Source organism: Papaver somniferum, chromosome 7 (genome assembly GCF_003573695.1).
Source record: "Papaver somniferum cultivar HN1 chromosome 7, ASM357369v1, whole genome shotgun sequence".
In the NCBI taxonomy this organism is placed as follows: domain Eukaryota; kingdom Viridiplantae; phylum Streptophyta; class Magnoliopsida; order Ranunculales; family Papaveraceae; genus Papaver; species Papaver somniferum.
Window position 1 is genome coordinate 39,547,867 of NC_039364.1, and position 21,878 is coordinate 39,569,744.

The 21,878-nt window shown below is 37.9% G+C and overlaps 3 protein-coding genes across 4 annotated transcripts; 1 reads left to right on the forward strand and 2 right to left on the reverse strand.

Moving 5' to 3' along the window:
• Window positions 1-11,024: 11,024 nt before the first annotated feature.
• LOC113294548 (zinc finger protein 397-like) lies at window positions 11,025-12,453 on the forward strand. The gene is made up of 2 exons (XM_026542941.1): window positions 11,025-11,954; window positions 12,424-12,453. Exons 1-2 carry the CDS (start codon window positions 11,025-11,027, stop codon window positions 12,451-12,453), a joined length of 960 nt encoding a protein of 319 aa, XP_026398726.1.
• A 1,028-nt stretch (window positions 12,454-13,481) lies between these two features.
• Window positions 13,482-14,648, reverse strand: LOC113294549 (F-box protein At3g07870-like). The gene has a single exon (XM_026542942.1). The coding sequence runs from the start codon at window positions 14,646-14,648 to the stop codon at window positions 13,482-13,484; it is 1,167 nt and encodes a 388-aa protein (XP_026398727.1).
• Window positions 14,649-16,814: 2,166 nt separating this feature from the next.
• LOC113297042 (WPP domain-interacting protein 1-like) lies at window positions 16,815-20,631 on the reverse strand. 2 transcript variants are annotated; one of them, XM_026545439.1, is made up of 3 exons: window positions 20,472-20,631; window positions 18,966-20,155; window positions 16,815-17,763 (listed from the first exon to the last, which is right to left on the reverse strand). In XM_026545439.1, exons 2-3 carry the CDS (start codon window positions 20,089-20,091, stop codon window positions 17,108-17,110), a joined length of 1,782 nt encoding a protein of 593 aa, XP_026401224.1. In that variant the 5' UTR covers window positions 20,092-20,155; window positions 20,472-20,631; the 3' UTR covers window positions 16,815-17,107. The 2 variants fall into 2 exon arrangements, with proteins under 2 accessions (XP_026401224.1, XP_026401223.1); XM_026545438.1 differs by having other exon boundaries at window positions 18,966-20,193.
• Window positions 20,632-21,878: the final 1,247 nt, after the last annotated feature.

Here is a 21,878-nt window from a genome sequence, read left to right on the forward strand (position 1 = left end):
TCGCGAATATGTTGTACTGCTTTCACTTCTGTCCATTTTGTGAAATAATCTGTTGAGACTATTAAATATCTTCTTTGTCCAGAACCTGGTAAAAATGGTCCCACAATATCTAAGCCCCACTTTCCAAAAGGCCACACACTGGTTGAAGATGATAACGGTGCTCCAGGTGCATGTATTTTCTTTCCATGCCGTTGACAATCTTCGCAACGCCTTGATATTTGTTTTGCATCTTCGTGCATGTATGGCCAGTAATAGCCTTGCATTTTTGCTCTATGTGCCAAAGATCTTCCCCCGCTATGATTGCCAGCATCCCACTATGTAACATTTTTAGCACTTTTTCTCCTTCCTCTCGTGTCAAACATCTGAGTGAAGGTCCGTTAAAGGATTTTCGGTATAGCAACCCATCTCTTAATTCATAATTCGTTGCACGGCTTTTTAACTTGTGTGTTTCTAATCTATTTATTGGTGTTTATCCTTTCGCCAAATATGCATGAAGTTCCATTCTCCAGTCTGCGATATTGTTCGTTTGTTCTTCTTCTTCATTGTCTATTATCATCACATCCAGTTCTTCTTCTTCTTTATTGATTGATGGTGATAGAAATGTTTGTATTTTTATGCACCTCGCAGTTGGATCTGTCATCATCTTGAGATGAAAACAAAAGCGTATGTGAGTCTGTTATCCTTTCTTGAAATGTGCCTCCATTTTATTTTTGGGATTTTCGCTGACAATTCTTCAACGAGCTTCTTTTATTTCTTCAAGGATGTTTCATTTGTAGTATACTCTCCCTTTATTTGGCGAATAACTAGTTGCGAATTACTAGTGATCCTGGCATTTTCTAGTTTCATTTTTATTGCGAATTTTAAGGCATGTATCACACCTTCATATTCCGTTTCATTATTAGTGGATGCGAATTCCAATCTGAATGAAAACCATCTTTATTCCTTCTGGCGAAATTAAAAAATTCCAACTCCATTTCCTTCTCCATTTGATGATCCATCTACCAATATCTCCCATCTATTTGGTTCTGTTAAAATCTTTTGGATCTCCGTTCTTCTTCTATATCCATCATTTCTTCTACTGCTTCATCTTCTTCTAAAGGAAATTCTGCCAAGAAATCTGCAACAACTTGTGACTTTGGTGAAGACAAAATTTCATATTTAATATCAAAGTGGCCTACTTGTGCATTCCACTCTCCACTCTTCCTGATCTTTTAGAATTCTTCATCACTGATTCAATTGGTACTTTTGTTAATACCTTTATCTTGCGCCTGAAAATATATGCGGAGCTTAAACGATGCATAAACTAATGCTAAGATTAACTTCTCAATCTTTGAGTAATTCTTCTCGGCAGTAAAAGTTTTGCTAATGTAATGGGTTTCTCCACTCCTGCGTCTACTCGCAATAACACACTTAATGCATGCGACGTCGTCGCAAGATAGATCAATAATTCTTCTCCTGATTCTGCTTTTTGTAAAATAGTTGTATTCATAAGATGTTCTTTGATCCCTTGAAAAGCTTTTTCACATTCATCAGTCCATTTAAATTTCGCACCCTTCTTGAGTATATCGAAAAAATATTTGCATTTGTCTGATGATCGCGAAATGAATCTCCCCAGCGAAGCTAGAAGCCCATTCAACTTTGTACATCTTTTATTGTTGCTGGTGTTGGCATGTCACGAACTGCTTGCACTTTTTCTGGATCAACCTGTATTCCTTCCTTTGATACAATGTAGCCTAAAAATTTTCCCGATGCAACTCCAATAGTACACTTCTCAGGATTCAATTTAATGTTATACTGCCGCATTTGTTCAAAAATCTCCCTCAGGTCTTGTACATGGTCTTTAGCTTCTTTACTCTTTACTAACATGTCATCCACGTATACTTCTAATGTTTTGTGTATCCATTTTGCGAACACCTTCTCTACCATTCTTTGGTATGTCGCTCCCGCATTTCGCAAACCAAATGGCATTTTCGTGTAACAATATAAACCTCTAGGGGCGAAGAAAGCAGTATGTTCTTGATCTTCTTCAGCGAGAGGGATTTGGTTATACCCTTTGTACCCATCTAAAGACGATACTCTATCGTTTCCCGCTGCGGATTCCACCATTTGAGGAATATCTGGTAACGGAAAACTATCTTTGGGGCAAGCTTTGTTTAAATCAGTGAAATCTATGCAAATCCTGATTCCTTTGTTTTTCTTTGGGACAATGACCATATTCGCTATCCATTCTGGGTATTTAGCTTCTCTTATGATTCCCGCATCAAGCATTTTCTGTAGTTCTTCTTCTATTTGGGAATGGTAAGTTGTTGCAATTTTTCTTATTCTCTGTTTAAATGGTCTCACATTTTTGTTAATCTCCAACTTGTGGCATGCAATTGATGGATCTATTCCCGGTATCTCATCCATGCTTCCTGCGAAAACATCTTTATATTCTCGCAACAGGTTAACAGTTCTTTCTTCTTCTTCCACATCCATTTTGGTTCCAATTCTCAATATTAGAGGTTCTTCTATAGTCCCAACGTTTATTTCTTTTGTTGGTTCTGCGGCAGTGTAACTGGGTTTAGGTTCTCCCATCGGTGTTGGTTCTTTTATTGTTTTCACAGGTCCTTCTCCTTCCTCCGAAATTTCGCTGGGTATTCCTTTGCCTTCTTTTGTCCTTATCATATATACTCTAAATTCTTCTTCTTTCTTTGCTTCCTTTGCCAACTTTCTACGAAATTGTTTCTTTTTTGCTTGTCCTTCATAATGCTTTACATCGATTTGATGACATAATTTTGCATTATAAACATCTCCTCTGATTTCTCCCATTTCATTTGGTGTGGGGAATTTAATACATTGATGTAATGTTGATACTACAACTTTTATTTCATGTATCCATGGTCTTCCTAACAACATATTATACGGTGATTCCATATCCACCACGCATAGTGTTACGTATGTCTCGATCTCTCCAAGTGGAATTCGTACCACTATTTCTCCTTTAGGTTTTGTTGTGGATTTTCCAAAGTCGTGAACAAAATATGTTGAACTGGACATTTCTTCATCTTTAAATCCCATTCCCCGGAATGCATGATAAAATATTATATCCACTGAACTTCCTGTATCGATTAAAGTTCCGTTCAATATCCATTCTCCCTTGGATTTTGTTGTCGTATCCTTCTCTTTTCGCGTAATAGGCACTGTAACAACCAATGGAGATGTGTGGTTCAAATTTTCTTTTGGTATTTCTGCCGCCATGAATGTAATTTTTTGCTTTTCCCAATCTTTCAAGGGTGATGTCTTTTCTACCGCCATAATCTTCCTTCCTTCAAAATTTCGTTTATGTATTCTTCCATTGATGTTTTCATGGAATTCATTAACCATCGTTTTTGTTATCATATTACACTCCAATCTTTTGTCCTCTTCATTAGTTCTAATCATTTTTCTTTTAACTGGTTCACTGATTTACTTAATCACTTTCTTGATTTGAACAATCTCAACAACAATCTTCAATGTCCCTGTTTCTAGCGCCATTATGTAGTTGCAGGAAATCCTACACTACACCCCTCATATGATTTCTTTATTACTCAACTCATTTTTAGGTTTACACTCTTAATTTTATTGATCAATCTTTGAATGTTCTTACAAGAAAAGATAAAGGAATCAAGAATGACCTCTGCTTGAGACTTTCTCTCTCCTATTTACTTGTTTCTTACTCAAAAAGATCTCTCTCCTATTTACAACTTGAACGACTATTTATAGGGAAATACATAGTGGATGACAGCTAATTTGTCCTTTATTTTCGGGTATAGTTTGCGACATTCTCGAAACCTTACAATTGTCAATTTCGCAAGCTTTCTAATTTTCGCAGAACTATCACATCTTTCTCGTGATTCTAGCTGACGTCGTTTATCATATCATTTCTGAAATTGTTCTGCGACGTTGTTGCCTTGTGTAGTTGATAATTTCGCTGAGATATTATCGTTGCGAGATTCTGATCCTACAAACTCCTTACCCGCCGCAACCTGGTTCCATTTAAAGGTCGAAGAACTTTAATATTTCAGAAGTAATACTTAAACAAGTAAAAACTGAAGACATCGCTTACCATTGTTTTATATGCCTTTTGAATGTCAATGGCCTTGGAATTCTTTTTGGAAACCTTTGCCTTTTCCTTGTCAGCTACAACTTGACTTGCTCTATTGATAATAAGCGGATGTGAAATTTCATTATACCAATCCATATATCCTGGCTCAACTTGTAGAGGACCGCCACCCAAAATATGCAAGTGGTTCATATTTAACTTGTTGGCATCCAACCTTCTCCAGTACTCTAAGGCTGGTTCTGGATCATATTTGGGGCACCACGAAGAGGTGTGATTTTAGTCCCATTGGTACCCAATGGAAACAACCTGAACTTGTCGTTAACTACTGGGAGCGTTTGGACAGATCCTAACTGACGTAGAACGCGACGAGGATCATATATTACAGAACCACCCGGATAAAATAAAGGTACATAGTACATACCTATCGGCATAAAATTATCTTGAACAACATAATCTTCTTGAACATCTCTCAAATATGGGTCAAATACGACGTCACTCCCATCCAAAGAGTCTAATTTCTCTCTCAGATTAATAAATACATCTTTCTTATTTCTTTCTTTCTTGGCTTCCATATCATATCGATTCGCTGTTGGCGTTGTTTTATCCCAATTTGCATATACTTTGGCCAATTTCAATTTCGGGAAATGGTCATATACCCACACCTACATAAATAATTGAAGATTTCTCAAAATATCCTATTCACAGTGTAAAGTTCGGCACAAAATGAAAATTAGCTAACATGCCGAACCTATACAACAGAAAGATCGGCTTACACATATGCATGGTTTTAAGCCGAACTTTGCACCGAACAACCAACATTTTGTTTTAAATAAGAATAATTTGAACAACAAAATCAAATTTAATGGAGATTATTACCTGAAGCATAGTGAAATTTCCTCCAACGTTTGTACTTGCCAACCTAGATGCTTGTGCAAGTTGATTGAGTAGGTAGGCAAGTGACGCTATCCCCCAAGAATAACTATTAACCGAGTGAACATCCTTGAAAAATTGGAGATATTGAGCACTCACCTTGTTCCCAGAAGTGTCTGGAAAGATATCTCTTCCAAGACTGTACAACATATATGTTGTTGCAGTTTGTTTCACTAACTCCCCAATCATCACCAACTTTCCATCTTTAACCCTCTCCGTTGTTTTCTCAAAATAGGTTTTCAACCTCAACAACTTGAACTTCTTGTTTTTCTTGTAGGCTGCACCTTTATCATTATGGGTAGAAGTGACATCTCTCACAGAACAACAAAACTCTAGTTCGGTTATCGATCTTGGCCAACCTAGAGTTTTCTTCGCCAACTTATACAACTCATCCCAACTCATATTATAAAACGCTGCATCCACGCTTTCGCTGGTGACACTAAGGCCCGTAATCTTATTCGCGTCGTCAGGAGTGATTGTCATCTCGCCAAAGGGGAGATCAAATGTGTAAGTCTCAGGAGCAAATCTCTCGGAAAAGGCGGAGGCTGTCACTCTATCACATTCCTGGTGACCATATTTAATGGCAGTCCATAAACCAGAGGCTTGCATTATAGCAATCACCTCAGGAACCTCTTTAAACAAATCCCAATATGCAGCTCTTTGATGTCTCAAAACTCTGACCGCACGACAATGGTCAGGAGTCTCATATATCCTCTTAGCCCAAGACTCTCTGTAACCAATCAACATCTTGCCTCCGTCGGATGGAAGACCGTGTGGTAAACCATCATCTCTTGAATCTATTACATCATCATCATCAGGAATGTGAAACCCAACCACACGAGGCGTAGCATCTTGCTTCTCTGGTTGTTGTTGTTCTTCCACTTCAGGTTGATCTTCCCGGTGTTTCATTTACCCTTTTGGTTCCTATACATAGTACAAAAACATAAAATAATTATAATCCTACAGAATACACAGCATATCCTTAAAAAAATAGGTTACAGAACTAAGTTCAGTGTATACGAACGCCAGACGAAACAACCGAACCAATGAAACTAAAAGATCGGCGATTATCTCGACTAGTTGAAATGTTCTTCGGTTAAAGGTTCGACAACTAATAAATTACAATCTATGAGCCGAACCTTTCTCTGTGTTCCGAAAAACCTAGGTTTTTTCAATTAAACCTAATCTAACAATAGAATAAAATGCATTAATCAACAAATTAAATGGTTGGGTTTGTATAACATACTTTCTAATCCTCATTTCCGGGGTTTCTTCTTCACTTGATTGAACTTCTTTGTCAATTTCAGTTTCAACTCCTTCTAACGGTTGTTGGTCTTCAATTGACGGATTAGAAGAAGATTTGGACCGCCTACCAATTGCTTTTTATTTTCCACGAGCCATTTTATAGTTGTGTTTAATCGACGATCAAATTTTTATAAATCGACGATCAATTTCGGCGATGAAGTATGAAGAGGAGAAGAAAAGGAGAGGAACCGAAAAGGTTCTCTTGATGTTTCTTATGCTTTGACCCAAAAGAGCATTTTTTGCTTTTATATCAACTTAAGGTTAGTATAGTAATTTACAAGATTCTAGAATATTCTAATATTGACAAATAGTTCGGCTCTTTATAAAATCTTAGTTTTAACCGAACAGGATTCCTTTGGTAATTATCGAGTGCCAGCAATTTGGTTCGGCTCTAAACTAAGATGGAAGTTCGTGCCGAACTTAACAATAAGAGAGCAGTCGAATGTTGCAGTGTAAGGTTCGGCTTATACGCGTTAAAAACTTATAAGCCGAACTTTTTACTTAGCAAATTGTAAAAGGTTCGGCTAATACGTATTACATATTTATATGCCGAACTTTATATTGTAACTTAAACATAAAAACAACATTAGACAAAAAGCATAGCATTTCACTTAAACATAAAAGCATAACATTGTAGTTAAACATCAAAACATTGTACCGAAAACCAAACACATAACATTGTTTTCTTCAAGTAAATAAAATTGTGCTAAAATCAAACATTACTTAAAAACCAAACCATAAAAACCTAGTGTACTTCAATTTGAACATAATCATCTATTGAGCACCACCGCGTCTTCCACCACCAAGACCTTTTCTAGCACCACTTCCACTCGCACCTTCACCTTTGTTGATTACTCCAACCCAACGGGTGTACATATATTCTTTCTCTTCCACCGCCATATCCACATTGCAATCAATTTTCTTCTTTATAGCCTTCAACACGTCGTTACCCCCAGCCATCTGATAAAATTTAGTTAAAATATATAAGCAACAATAGACAAAAATATTGAAAACAAGTTTAAAAGTATGCATTCAATATACCATAGTTCGGTAAGACTTCGAAACATCTTCAACCATGCCCTTTGTGTTCTTCCTCGTCTTCGGATCCACTTCCTTTTGTGTTCGCTTTCCCCTCTTACCATCTACCAAAGCTGGACTTTCCCTATTAATGATTAAGGGATGTGAAATTTGGTTATACCAATCTATATAAGCCGGGTCAACTTCACAAGGATCGTCACGCAAATCTTCTAAGCCAACCCAACTTAATTTGTTATCTTCCAATCTATCCCAACAATCAATGGTAGTATCGGGATCATATTCGGCATTCCATGAACTTTCCGTACTCTTTGTTCCCTTAGAACTCTTGGGCAACAACTTGAACTTTGATTCCTCTAGCACCGGAATCGTTTGGATAAATCCATATTGACGGAGTACTCGACGGGGATCAAACACTATAAAGCATTCGGGATAAAACAATGGCCCATAGTACATCCACAACGACATATCTTCATCCTCAACAACATCATCATCTTCTTCATCCTTTTTGTATGGTTGAAATACAACTTGTTCAGCAGTCAAAGAGTCTAAGTTTTCTCTCAAAGCTATCAAGATTTCCTTTTTATTCCTCTTCTTATTTTCCTTGAAATTCCATTTAGCCGAGGTAGGGAATGTATCTACCCATTTGTCATCTTCCTTGACTAAATTCAAATCCGGGAAATGGTCATATATCCATACCTACACCAACAATATTGAAAACAAAACACAAAACTTAATTATTAGGATCAGTAGAATTGGATCATGGAGGTTGTCAACTTGGGGAAATAGAAGCAAGTTCGGATTATGTACAAAACAAGGTTTAAAGCCGAACCCCTACAAGTTCGGCTCAGGATATTGAAATCGAAACAGCCGAACCTACAGAAAAGTAGGTTCGGCGTAAAATAAACCAAAATTTAAAGCCGAGTTTTTTCTTGAAAATGGAACTACAATGTGTAAACTTACTTGAAGCATTGTGAAATAACCTCCAATGTTTCTACTTGTTAACCTAGACGCAGTTCCAAGTTGCTCGAATAGGAAAGAAATGGCCGCGGTTCCCCGGGAGTACTTGTGGCAGCTTTTCAAATCCTTTAACAATTGAAGGTATTGAGCATTAACCTTGTTCCCACTGTTATCGGGAAATATAACACTTCCTAAAGTATGCGACAAATACGCGGTAGCAGTGCGCATAGCTGTGACCTCGTCCATAACCAACCCCCCCTTTGAAATTTTCTCATTTGTGTCTCCAAAACACTTTTTCAAAACAGTGAACTTGATTTTCTTCAACTTCTTTGTGCTAGAATCCACAAACTTCACCTCTTTAGCAGCGCAAGAAAACTCCAATTTTGTTTTGTCTTTTGGCCAACCAAGAGTTTCCTTAGCAAGTACATACAACTCATCCCAAGTCATTTCATAAACCACTGAGTAAACATTTTTCCCATGCGTTCTAAGACCACTAATCTTCTGTGCATTGTCTGGAGTGATTGCCATCTCGCCAAAGGGGAGATGAAATGTGTAAGTCTCCGGACAAAATCTCTCACAAAAGGATGAGTTTGTAACTGCATCAAATTTCTCTTGTGCATAGAAAATAGCAGGCCATAAACCTGAGCCTTGTACTAAAGCCACCACCTCAGGAGCCTCTTTGAAAATATCCCAATGTGCGGCGCTTTGGTGTCTAAGTACGCGGACTGCATCCCTGTGATCCGGAGTCTCGTAAATTTTCTTCGCCCATGACTCTTTGTAGCCAATCAACACTCTTCCACCATCTTCAGGGAGACCATGGGGCAAACCATCCCTGCGAGGACGTATCACATTATCCGGATGAGGAATATGCTTACCTGTCTCCCTTGATGTAACAACTTTCTCCTGTTCTTGTTCTAGTTCTTCTTCTTCTTGACTTTCCTCACCAACATCTTCATCATTGTCATCCTCTTGTTCTACAGGCAAAGAGCAAGTCGTATCAATTCCTCCTTTCCCTGCATGTAAGTTCTTTGTGCCACCACCTCGAGGTTTGGGAGTTTTTGAGTTAGAAGGAGTCACTTCCATTGTTCTCCTTTTGAGCTTCTCTTTGAATTTTCCCGGATGGGTGCTAACACAAATTACAAACCTTAATTAGTTTTCCAAATTAAATAAATATGATAACTCACGTATAAGTGGACAATTTTATAGGAAGCTTTTGGCCATACACACTGTAAAGTTCGGCACATTCGATATTTATCACAATGAGCCGAACTAGGTGGCCAACGGTATTAGCCATGGTCAGAGAAAAGTTCGGCACATTCGATATTAATCACAATGAGCCGAACAATGAACCGAACAGTAATAGATCGGTTATTAAATAATGGCATTCAAGTTCGGATGATTATCATAAAAAAATTTTGGTGTCGAACTCAATGGTTCGGCTCATACGATATTCAAGTTTTAAGCCGAACTGTTCTTCGTCTGTGTAAAAAAAATAAGTTCGGCTGCGACATTTCAGCCGAACACTACCCTGAAACTAACAAAAACCGAGACGAATCATCGATTACATGTCATAAATCAACGAAATACGCATAAATAAACAACGGGTTTGTGGGAAATACCTTTTTATGTGCAATCTTAAAGAATCAGCCTCTATTTCTCCCTCTCCAACACCAATCGATCCACTATCCACTTCATCTCCATCTTTTCCAAAAACCCTATATTGACATGCTACAAAAGCAACACCAGGATTCGGCACCGTATTTCTAGGGCATCGCTTAACACGAGGTGCCATGTATGTGTTTAACAGAGAAGTTAATCGAACAAATTTTCAGAAATTTTTGAGAAGAAGATGAGAAGAAGAGGGAGAGAGAAGGGTTTTTGGTTTTAAAACTTTAAATATTTTTTTTGGTTTAAGTAATCGTTTTAGTATTAATGAGTGAGTTAATTAGTGGATAACAATTAATTAGTGGGAGGGTAGTTAAATAGGGGATGGGTTAATTAGTGGGAAAGTTTTAGGATTAGATATTAATTAAGTGGAAGGGTAGTAATGTAATTTGAACTATATGAGGGTATTACAGTAACTTTAGCATCACTAGGACACCCCTTAGCAGTTTGAGTTGGATGGCATCATAAGTCTTTATGTCCCAAAATTATCATGTATACCCCAAATTAGGGTTCCTAAATTACTCTAGCTCTCTACCCAATCAAAAAAAAAAAAAAAAGAACTCTAGCTCTCTACCAAAGAATGGTCACACTTTGCCACTGCAAACTAAACAACTTTGTGATTAACAAAATGATCGAAAGCTTTACGCTACTAATTACCACACTGGTGGACTACCGTTCCACACTCTCCCAAATAACTTTTTTAGACGCGCTTTTAGTCAGTACATCGTTACCGAGCCATCTGACTTCTAAGAAGAAGGAATTGTGCGAAATTAGGAAAGTAACCCTTTTTTTAGAAACCGTAAGGATTTTACTAAGAGCGAGTAACAAGTAACAGAGTGACTCCAATTTTCTCTATATATATATCAGGGTAACAGACCCTTATTTTCTTTCTGAGACATATGTTTTTGGCGAGTGAGCGTTTTTTATGATCTTTTTTTACAGTAATTTTCACTAAATTCTCTTGATTTCACTTCTTTTCTAGGTTTTCTCTTCCCTTTTAGCAAAACCCCCTGTTTCGTTGCTCTGTCTTAGCAAAATCTTTTGAATGATGGAAGACCAGAAGATGATGGCACCAAGAAAATTTATGTTTCTTCAAAGCAGAATTAATGCAGGTTTCAAGAATGAAGAAGATTCTCATCTTCAAGAAAATTCAAAATCAAGTAGTAAATCCGATTCAGACTTTAACGGCAACATCAGTTTAACTTTTGATGCTCATTGGAACACTCCTACTTGTGGGGTATCAGATTCTCATAAATTTCATCTTCTCCAATGGGAGAAAACTGCAGAAGGAGGCCGAAAGAGCTTATCATCATCGTCATCAGGATTATTATATTCTTCTTTATCTAGTAATGACGGGAAACAAGTAGAACTATTGTCCGATGAGAAAGAAGCAGTCGACACTCTATTGATGTTGGCTAATTGCTATTCAGAAGATCGCATAGTTTCCAGCAAGAATCCTCCAGAGAAAGACAGAATCGCTGAGTTTCCAGATTTGAAAAAGAAACGAAAAACTAACATTGGGTGCACCAAAGATCGTTTAAAGAACGCAAGAATTGAGAAGGAAACTGAGAACTGCAGAGATGAAATCATATTAGATACTGAAGCACTTCACAAGCAGATGAAGTCTTCTGGTTCTGGTAGATTGAGTTGTGCTTTTTGTGGGAAATCTTTCAGTAGTTATCAAGCTTTGGGTGGTCATAAATCAAGCTGCAGGAGCAATCCCTTGAAAAAAGCACTGCAAGGTTCAATGAGAGATACAATTAAAGAATTGACAAGTTCAGATATCCATCAGTGTGATTGGTGCAGTAAGACGTTTTCGACTGGTCAGGCTCTTGGGGGACATCAAAGGTTGCATCGGACTGGACAAGCTGAACCTCGAATTAGTAGGCCATTGGTTTCTGGAAAGGAAATCAGCAAGGAGAAATCTCGAATTCACTACTTAACATCATCAGTTCAAGAAGCACAAGACCAACACCATGTTTGTTTACTCCTGACTCATCTGAGTCGTCTGGATCTGAGTGAAATCACCTGACTCATCTGGATCTGAGTCGATATGTTTGTTTTGAGTCAGATCTGACTCATCTGACTCAGAAATAAGTGAGTCAGTGGTTTTGTCCCATGAGTCAGGGGTATTTTGTTACCTGACTCAAATGAGTCCGAGTCAGGGGTTATGTCTGAGTCAGAGGTCGAGTCAGATCTGACTCAAAATGGAAAACGAACGGTCTGACTGCTGACTCGGTCCGAGTCAGGGGTTGACTCAGATTCAGACGCCGAGTCAGCTGAAGTAACCAACAAGAAGAGGAAAGTTATGGTGTTCGGCTTCGACCTCAATGAAAATTCACCAGAGGATATGGATGAACTGACTGACTTAAGACTGTAGTGTCCGGAACAACCAATTAAATTTTAGATTTTGAATGTGCAATTTTCTTTGTTCAATATTCTTTCAGTGTCATTATTTTGAAACTGTTATCTCCTGATTCAATGAATATACCATGTCATTTTTCAGACGGATTTATTTATTTTACACAAATTTTACAGTTTCTTGGAGTGGAATGTTGCAAATCCATTATCCATCCTGCTAATTGAGATTATTACAAGGTCATGTGCGCTTGAACCGCGAGAGTCGCTAATTGGATTACTATTTAGTTCTTCAAAAGTAGTATAAATAGAAAATTTAAACTGAACCATCAAATTATCCAGGTTACTCACTAATTCAGTCTTAAGTTGCACTGAAGTCTGTAAAACCTGGAGAAATGTCATCCGAAGTACTAACTTTGCTATGGAACACTGTCATCGTTAATTATAACTAGGGCCTGCAATGGTTAGTGCAATCACCACAACAGAAATCGCCAGAATTTTAGCAACAACAATGATGATGATGCGGCTAAGCTGGGTCTGGGTTTCCTTTTGATTTAGAGTATGCTACAGGCCTCCCTAGGCAGTACTTAGACGGTGATGAGAATATATTTTGATAAAAGGAAAAATAAGAAATTTCTACTAAGAATGATTAGCCATGACAAGGAGGATTTGGTTGGCTCGTGCAGTGGTTTGAGTTGTTTTATTGTGGCACACAGTGACTCTGATGGCCCTGTCGACGTTTTTGTCCTATCACTGGAGCTGAGTACGCCTATCAAGCATTGATGAGTGGATTTGGTTCACATCTTGCGCTCATCAAGCAAGCATCCACGTGAAATGATTTTAGGCACTAGAAAATTAAGTCCGTGTTCATTCTTTTCAATCTTGAATTTAGGTTTGGGGGCAGCTATGTCACCCAAAAATGAAAATATCTAAGTTGCATTTGCAAATTTTGATGTTGGGTCTTAATGAATCCAATCGAATGCCAATAAAAATTTTAATATTACAAGAAGTACTAGTTGCAGATTATGCAGAACGTTACATGATATGAGCAATGCTACAGTCTTTGGAAGAGTCCAATGATAAAAACTGAAAACATAAGTAGCTAATGAATTGTTAAAGACACGCAACGAAACGGAAAAGCAATTGATTAGCATTTCTTCGACCTTTTAGTTTTTCTTAATCCGAATGATTTTTCTGCGATAACTTTTTCTTCATTTATAACCTTCCTTTTCCGAGTCATAGGTCCTGTTGCAGTTCTGTAGCTCCTAACATTAGTTTCTCCCAAATCTTTCAAAGAAACGATGCTGGGGATGTGCGGAATCACCTCTATATGCGAGCATCCCATACCATTACCACCCCAAAGCCTATTCAGAGTTGAAGTTTTAGGATCATAGCAGTAGACAAACACGCTTTTATACCACAATAGAACTTCATTGTTTCTTGTGATCGCGAATGGTTTAAAGTTCTCTGCTGCTTCACCCTCTATGGTAAACTCCTTAATCCATTGCCACGAATTCTTATGATATTTCTGGTTCCTCATTTTCATATTGGAACTAGTGATGGCATTAGAATTCTTCTTTCTTTTAAGCTTATATGCCCATATATCCGTGCAGTTATTTTCTGTATGGACCAAATACAGGTTATTATTTCCTCCAAGCAGATAACTGACACTGCGCACTACAGAAAAGCATGTTGCATCTGTTGGCATTGGGACTGAATAGAACTTCTCATGTTCCAGATCAAATGCAACGATTTTACGTTCTGGTATTTGGCTATAACTCTGGTCTAACCAGTGAAGAGATCCGTTAGCATATATGCCCGATGATGCACAATTGAAATACCTCAACTTAGGTCGTATGCATCTCCACTTTCCTCCAACTGTATATACTTGGACAAGTCTCAAATCTCCCTTCTGACTAAATATTCTGACGACCTTGTATTCTTTGGTTGAATGACAATAACCAAATCCACTTGCTAAATTACGACAATTATTACCATGAATTGCTAATTTTCGAGTCAATTTGAATTTTGGAAGTGAAACATATTCTCCGGTAAGAGGGTTGCAAAGTTGGACAGGATCGACCAGGTTAACATCTTTATTACGCTCTCCAGTACAAACCAAACCATTGCAAGACCCGACCACTGCGCCCTTGTGGCGGTATTCCATTGTCAATCTGTGAGGTTCCATCTCCATGATATTGGCTTGATTATAATCATCACAATCATTTCCATAGAAAAGACATCCTCTTTCACCGTCTTCAATGTATTGAACGAAAAGCAAACCCTCTTTTTCTGTTTGATGAAGAATCTCCATATTGCTGTTGCTGATTGATCCAACCGATTGAGGCTAAAAAAATCTTCTGACAAAGTGAAGAGACCCAAAAACAGAAATTGAAGAGACGAAAATAAAAGGATATATAAAGCCCTGCCCTGGCCTTGTAATAGAAATCTTATATTTAGCAAAACTTAGTCGCATCGTTTTAGGATACTTTCCTAGTCTTGGTCGCATTTAACATCGCTAGTCTTGAAGCCTCAGATCATAGCGATTTGTTTAGGGCATGTCAGATAGAAGGTGAGGATCATCGCTAGCAACTAGCAAGTTGTCAAACACGGTTGATTTGGGATCGGGAAAAAGGAATGTGCTCGAACAATTGAATCAAATTTAGAAACTGGATTGAAGTGGGATACAAGTAATCGAATGTAACCAGGACTCTAAATAGGGTTTCCTATGCCTATAAATATGTGTGTTAGAGTCCCTTAGTTGCTTGCTAGTCTTTCTTAGAGTAAAGGAGTTTGGGTGTTCAAGCGTTCTAGGTATTCAACCGTTTCGCTGAATTCACTTGATTTCAACTTTAATTCTACTTCTCTGTTCTAGGATTTCTCTTTCGTTTTTTAGAGAAAAAAAAACCTCTTTTGCTACTCTGTTTTGTACTCTGTCTCTTGGCGAATTCTTTGATGGAAGATCAGAAGAAGAGAATGCAATTAGTAGTATTTAGGTCTAAAACTCAAGGCAGCGGTAATGGGGGTTCCGTAAGACAATTTTATCATCATCGTCAAGTAACTCCAGAGAAGACGACAATGAAGGTTCTCCTACAGTTAAGGAACAAAGTACCAAGTTCATATTCGGAGGAAGAGGATAGTGAAGAAACTTATTCAGGTAGTAAATTAGGTTCAGACTATGTAAACAGCAGTTACTCGCCACAGTATGTTAGTTCTACTGTTGGGAAATCAGGTTCGCGTCTGCCTCGGTGGATAACAACTGGGAGGAGAGGGCGGAAAGGCTCACGGCCATCAGCATCAGCGTCATCATATAATTCTTTAACATCTACTGAGAAAGAAGAAGAGCCACCGTTTGGTGAGATGGAAGCAGCCGAAGCTCTGTTGATGTTGTCTAAGGGCCTTTCTCTTGATGAAACCAGAAAGTTGCAAACACAAACGGACAGCATTGTTAAGTTTCCAGAGTACAACTTGATAAAGAAGCGAAAAATAGAAGACTCTGGTGTTGGCTATGCAGAAGACCGATTAAAGATTGCGAGAGTTGACAAGGAAACTAATAATTACAGAGATGAATTCAGTATGGATACTATGACCAAGAAGAATGTAGAAGCAATTCACAAGGTACCCATGGTATCTTCTGCTTCTGGTAATTTCAGTTGCCACAATTGTGGGAAATCATTCGGTTGTTATCAAGCTCTGGGTGGTCATAAATCAAGCTGCAACAGCAATTACTTGAAAAGCGAAGGAGGCGAATCTGCACCCCAAGGTTCAATGAGAAAAACGAATAATGAATCATCTAAAGATCTCGCAAATTCAGGTCCCCATCAATGCAAATTTTGCGCTGAGAGTTTTTCTACTGGTCAAGCTCTTGGAGGACATCAAAGGCGACATAAAAGGGAACCAGTCGAGCCTCATGTTAGCAGGTCATCAGTTTCACCACCAAAGAACATCAGTGGGGATTGTCCAACTAACTCATTGACATCAGTTCAAGAAGCAGCTGAAGAAAATATAACCAGTAAGAAGATTATAATGCTGGACCTTAATGAAGATCCACCAATGGAAAAGGATGACGTTTATATCGACTTACAATGTCCTAAACAACTGAAGCTGTCTTTAGATTTTTTTTAGGTTCTATTTGTCATTATTATGGTACAGTGATTTCATGGTTGAATATATTATTTCAGTTTTCTTCTCAGAATTATAATTTTAGTGTTTTTGTCAACTTCTTTATTTCTTAATCCTCAGAGTTCCACTGAATCAGTTATTACAAACCCATATCTCTCCTGCTCCCTGAACTTAGCTAGTCCATGCTCTTGAACCGGAAGACTCCAATCCATACACTGAATTACTTATCCACATAATCTGGAAGTGGCTAAACACAGACTTAGGTTTTACACATTACAACAAAATCAACTTTAGACCGAGCAAAAATCAACCAACTTTAGTCTGGATGTTGCAGAGAACAGGAGGTGACGCAGCGAAGTGCAACAATAAAAAATCAGTTACTGGGCACGAAGAAGTAATAACTCACCTGAGAAAACACACCAAACAATTGCAAAACCTAAAATATTCCAAGAAAGTTTTAAGTCATCCAGGAAAGTAAAAGAAAGGAAAAAAACTGAAGGCAAAACATCTTAACTATACATGTGCTACATTGGCATTTCTTCAAACTTCTAATTACAGCTAGAACAGCTAGACATAACTACAAAAAAAAAAATCTCACTACCCGCTAATGGAAATGAACATACAGATCAAAGGATTTAGCTTCTGTGAACATCAGGTTGGTACGTCCCCAGATGGCTGGGAATACAGTTGCAACATAAACAACTGAACCCCTATAAAAAGCAACATTAACTGAACAAAAAAACACAATGTATGCTTACATACCCTATTCTGGATGATCAAAATTTCTTCAGTACCTATCATTTCTTCACACGATGCATCTAACTCTTTCACGTGTTCCTTCAACACAGTAGCCTTGCTTTCAGCTACTCTGAGCTTTTGAAGCATCTGATTTTGCTCAACCGAAAGAGATTTCTGCTCTTCAAAGAGCAAACTTTGAGCCTCTGAAGCACCTTCCAAATTTTGGGTTGTTGTTGCTATTATTAGATGCTCGATTTCAGCTTCTAACTTCTGCTTGAATAAATCCTCAAGCTGAGACTCCATGTCTCTGCACTCATCCTGAACAGATGGTAAACCATTTTCCAGTTTTTCTTCTTCATGCAATCTAGTTCTGTTTAACATCTGTTCAAGTTCAACAAGCCGCAACTCCTTTTCCTTCAGCAGGGCGGATACCTCCTCTAGTTCACGTTCAAGACCATTTACTTTCTGAGTAAGATCGACTACCTCAGCTTGTAGATGTGGGGAAAGATTTATGTCCGTCTCAGATGGCAACACAGGTTCGTTTCCAAGCTCTCCAAACTTCTCAATTTCTACAAGAAGAACCCATAGGCCAATAAGCAGAAAGTTCGGAAATTTGACACTTGGAGCAAAAACATTTCACTTTAAACGTTAAACACACGGTGTTTCACAGGAGACTGTGAATTTCTAGCAAACAAACAAGAGCATCGATACAACTTAACGCTGACTTTATCTGGGACAAAACTTTCTTAGTTTAGCAGGGTAAACTCACATCATATGCATATCAGATTGGCAGAACTCGTAACCATAATGACCGCGTTGAAATTCTGACTTGCCACTACAGGCACATCAAGAAATTGATCACAAGATCCTTAGGGCTTTTCACATGGTTCAACAACCTAAATCAGAGATCTATCCCTCAAAAAAAAATTATAATGAAAAATATCACAAGTTTTAGAAACTACATGACCTAGAGAGGAACGCAACAGATCGTCAGGAGTCACATGCTCAAAACACGTACCAAACACAGATATGACAGCCATACTTAAGCATCTGAACGCTGCAGTATCTAACTAGCATTGTTCAGAAATCACTCTTTCTAGGTTTAAACTATCTTACCTACTACCAAATAACAGCTGTTTAGGTGGTATTAAAAGAGTAAGAAATTATATGTGCGATAAAGTAACATTGAATGTTAAGAGCAGACTCCTCGTTTTCATATGAAAGTGTAATAATGATGTCATGATTGTATCTACACCACAATACAACATTGAGGGTTTCTTTGTTTTGAAATAACTAACGACTAGATCTCGAAAATCCTCATATTGGAACTATACACTAGTAGTGTATAAGAAAGATAGTCTACACTGGCAAATCTGAAAGGCACAGTCAAAATAAAATTCCGTTAGATAGGCTAAAGGCAGTTTGTTGATTGAGTAGTAATGATAGACCATAATACTTAAAACACTTTACAACCACCAGTCAACAGGATAAAGTTGCTCACCTAAGAAAATGGAACTTACCCCGGGGAATAACATTTTTTAATAAGCATTGTAAAGTAACATATTCCTGAAAATAATATTTTCTAACAAGCATTGTAAAGTAACTTATCCCTGGAAATAATATTTTGTACCAAGCATTGTAAAAGTAACTTATCCCTGGAAATTAGACCCCATTCAGCTGGATTTTTTACTGAAAATCATGAGGCAACAACAGAAAGGAAACCATGCTTTGCAGATCATAAAAGAAAGTAAAAGAGGGAAAGGAAACCTACCAATTTCAAGTGCTTCTTGCACAGCCTGCAAAGAAATTATCGACTTCACCAGAGGGTCCCATTCTGCATGGGTTCGATTGCTTTCAATCTCTTCTCCTTTCTCTTCTAATGAGCCACCACCAGAAACATCATTTTGTGAGATATCTTCAATGTCGCAACCATTTTGTTTGCAATATCCCTTCTGATCCCCATCTCCAGCATGGAGATCACTCGTCTGACCTTTCTCACTATTCTCTTCATCATAATTCGAACAGACTTCGCTTTGTCTCCCGTTACTGTTACCAAAAACACCAATCTGTGAAAAGACAATGTCGGAGCTTCTAAGTTCAGATTCAATGCTGGAATATGAGTTTTCTTTGTCATACTTATCCTTTTCTCCTCGAGATTTCTTACTTGTATCAACTTTTCCTTTAACCTGTTGAAACTTTTGTACTGAATTACTTGAACTCCTTCCACTCAGATTCTTCACCTTGTGTTTGTCTCGTGCAGATCCTGTTATTGTATGGAAATCATTTCTCATTCTAGGAGCACTAGCAGCTGTGGAAGATTTGCTACTTCGATCCCCACTGTTTTCAGAATCCGTCCCAAAAGCAAAAGCAGATCCCACACCCACAGTGGAATCCAAACTCAATCCTTTGGGGACAAACCCATCAAAAAGGTCTGGACTTTTCACAGATGATTCCTCAGACGCTGCAGATCCTTCACTTTTCAGCTTGATCTCAGCAGATGAATCTCGAGGTTTCGCGATCTCTGCAGCATTGGGTGCTCCCCTCTTCAGAATTCTATTCAAATCCAAACCAGCACTCTCATCCTTAACAAAGTCTCTCCTTACCCTCCTCCATTTCTTCAATCCAAAACCTTTCCTCGTCGGAGGTGTCTCCCCAGAAACTCCTGGAGTTACAGCCACTTCCAAAGGAGACTTTGAATTTGTGGGTGTCTGGTTACCAATTTCGTTTCCGTTTACTTCACGCGAACAATTGATCTCTACACTTCCTGACCCTTCATCTGCATTCTCATTAGAATTAGACCCATTACTCTCTAACTTAATTCCATCAGTACTGCTGCTCCTTTCTAAGGCTTCATCATTCAAGTTTTTAGTTTCAGAATAGTCATCTCCCAACCCCATTACTCAAAAATCAATTACACTTGACAGATTTCCTCGTTTTATGATTATTAAACACCAACCAGATCTAAAACATCAAACACCCAAATCCAAAATCACCATTCTCTGAAAATTAAACAAATTTAAATATAACTTAATCATTAAAATGAATTCAAAACTTAAACCAAAGTTCATGAATTCTCATCAAATTTAAATATAACTTCACCAATAACTACCTAATTCACATGAATTCTCATCATTTCAAAATTTTCTAAACACAATGCTTGACAACTAGATCCGACCAGGAAAATAAAACGAAATAAACTAAGTTTCAGTTTGACGCAATACACATATTAATTGATCAGGCCATTAAAAGCAAAATTGAAGCTAAGAATATTATTTACCTTGTTGATTTCCGAAGATCGGAGATTGAAATTCCAAGTGATATCGAGAAATGAAAAACCTTGGAGGAAAAAAATCGAAACCCTAGAAGCTGGGTAGATTTTGTTGAAACGAGAGAATATCAAGGATTTGGGAAAAAAAGAGGAAGGAAGTAGAAGTCGGTAGATAATAATAGATGTGGGAAAAATATTATTAGTCGTCAAGACGTGGGATGATTCAGTTGGCATGATGATGGGTGGCCCACACACGTGGCGTTATTATTAGCTCACAGAATGTATTACCACAATATAGGGCTGTTTTATTCTGAAATGGATCTTATTTTGAGAATTTATTTGCCAGGTGTTTTCAGATCTCATTTTGTATGTACATGTCGTGGTGGGATTCATTGTTCAGCACTGCAGCGAGACACAAAACTCTGTCTGCAGCTGAAGACTCTGAATGACGGGTAGAGATTTGCAACTAATCTTCAATCCGCTTAATTAATCAAATTTACTTTTTGAAGGAAGTTTTTTTTTGGATCCATAGAATTATAATCATACCAACATGGCTAAAAGTATGTTTCCTTGTCCGTTCAAAGAATTGGCACTTGCTGAATTTGGTTATGAAAATTACTGCATTGTTTTAAAAAATAAATAAGGGTTATGGAATGCGTAATTTTAATACGTATTCACTTTCAAATCGAATGAAAGACTGAACGAAAGAGTAAGTTTTTTTTCTCATAAGAGACGCTATTTTACCCACTAAGAGGCGCATGATCATTCGTTTAACGAATAAAAATATCACTTAAACGGCTAATCATGTGCTCTTTCCAACCTATTTTTAACTATTTGGAAAGAAAAGATTTTCTTTTCAAGAGTCCGATCATGTGCCGCCCAACAAAACATCGCCCAGCAAAATAACTTCTCCAGCGGTTAATCATGTGCCTCTTAGTCTCGACTGTTGGACACTCTTTCAAGAAAATGGGCCTTTCCAGTCTCCATTATCCAGTGTAGCATCTAATTTGATCAAACTCGTCCATTTTGAGTGAAAACTTTAACTCCATATCCCTTGCTCTTATGGAAAAGCAAATCAAGCGGCTCATGGGACTAACCAACACGCGGCGGATAATAGCCAACAGGAAAAATACACAATTATTTTTTTGGGAACATGTTGTCCTGGTATTTTGCACCGAATTGTTTTAGATGGTTCAATAAATATAACGTACCCTCGTGTAATAATTTTTAAAATTTTCCTTGATATTTCTCTGTCATGCTTCATGTCCATATCTATTATAATTAACCATAAAAGTTACATTATATGGGCGGACACGTTGGATAATAAGAACACCAAATTGGGGATACATGGATTAATTGGGGGATATGTGTCAGCATGGTTTTTCAATGCCGGCAATCCATCGACCATGCCGGCAG

Excerpts from the sequence above, each read along its gene's own strand:
- LOC113294548 (XM_026542941.1), top strand. The coding sequence starts at position 11,025 with ATGGAAGACCAGAAGATGATGGCACCAAGAAAATTTATGTTTCTTCAA. Across the intron at positions 11,955-12,423 it reads AAGCACAAGACCAACACCAT|TGTCATTATTTTGAAACTGT; the intron begins GTTTGTTTACTC and ends ATATTCTTTCAG.
- LOC113294549 (XM_026542942.1), bottom strand. The coding sequence starts at position 14,648 with ATGGAGATTCTTCATCAAACAGAAAAAGAGGGTTTGCTTTTCGTTCAA.
- LOC113297042 (XM_026545439.1), bottom strand. The coding sequence starts at position 20,091 with ATGGGGTTGGGAGATGACTATTCTGAAACTAAAAACTTGAATGATGAA. Across the intron at positions 17,764-18,965 it reads GCAAGAAGCACTTGAAATTG|AAATTGAGAAGTTTGGAGAG; the intron begins GTAGGTTTCCTT and ends TTCTTCTTGTAG.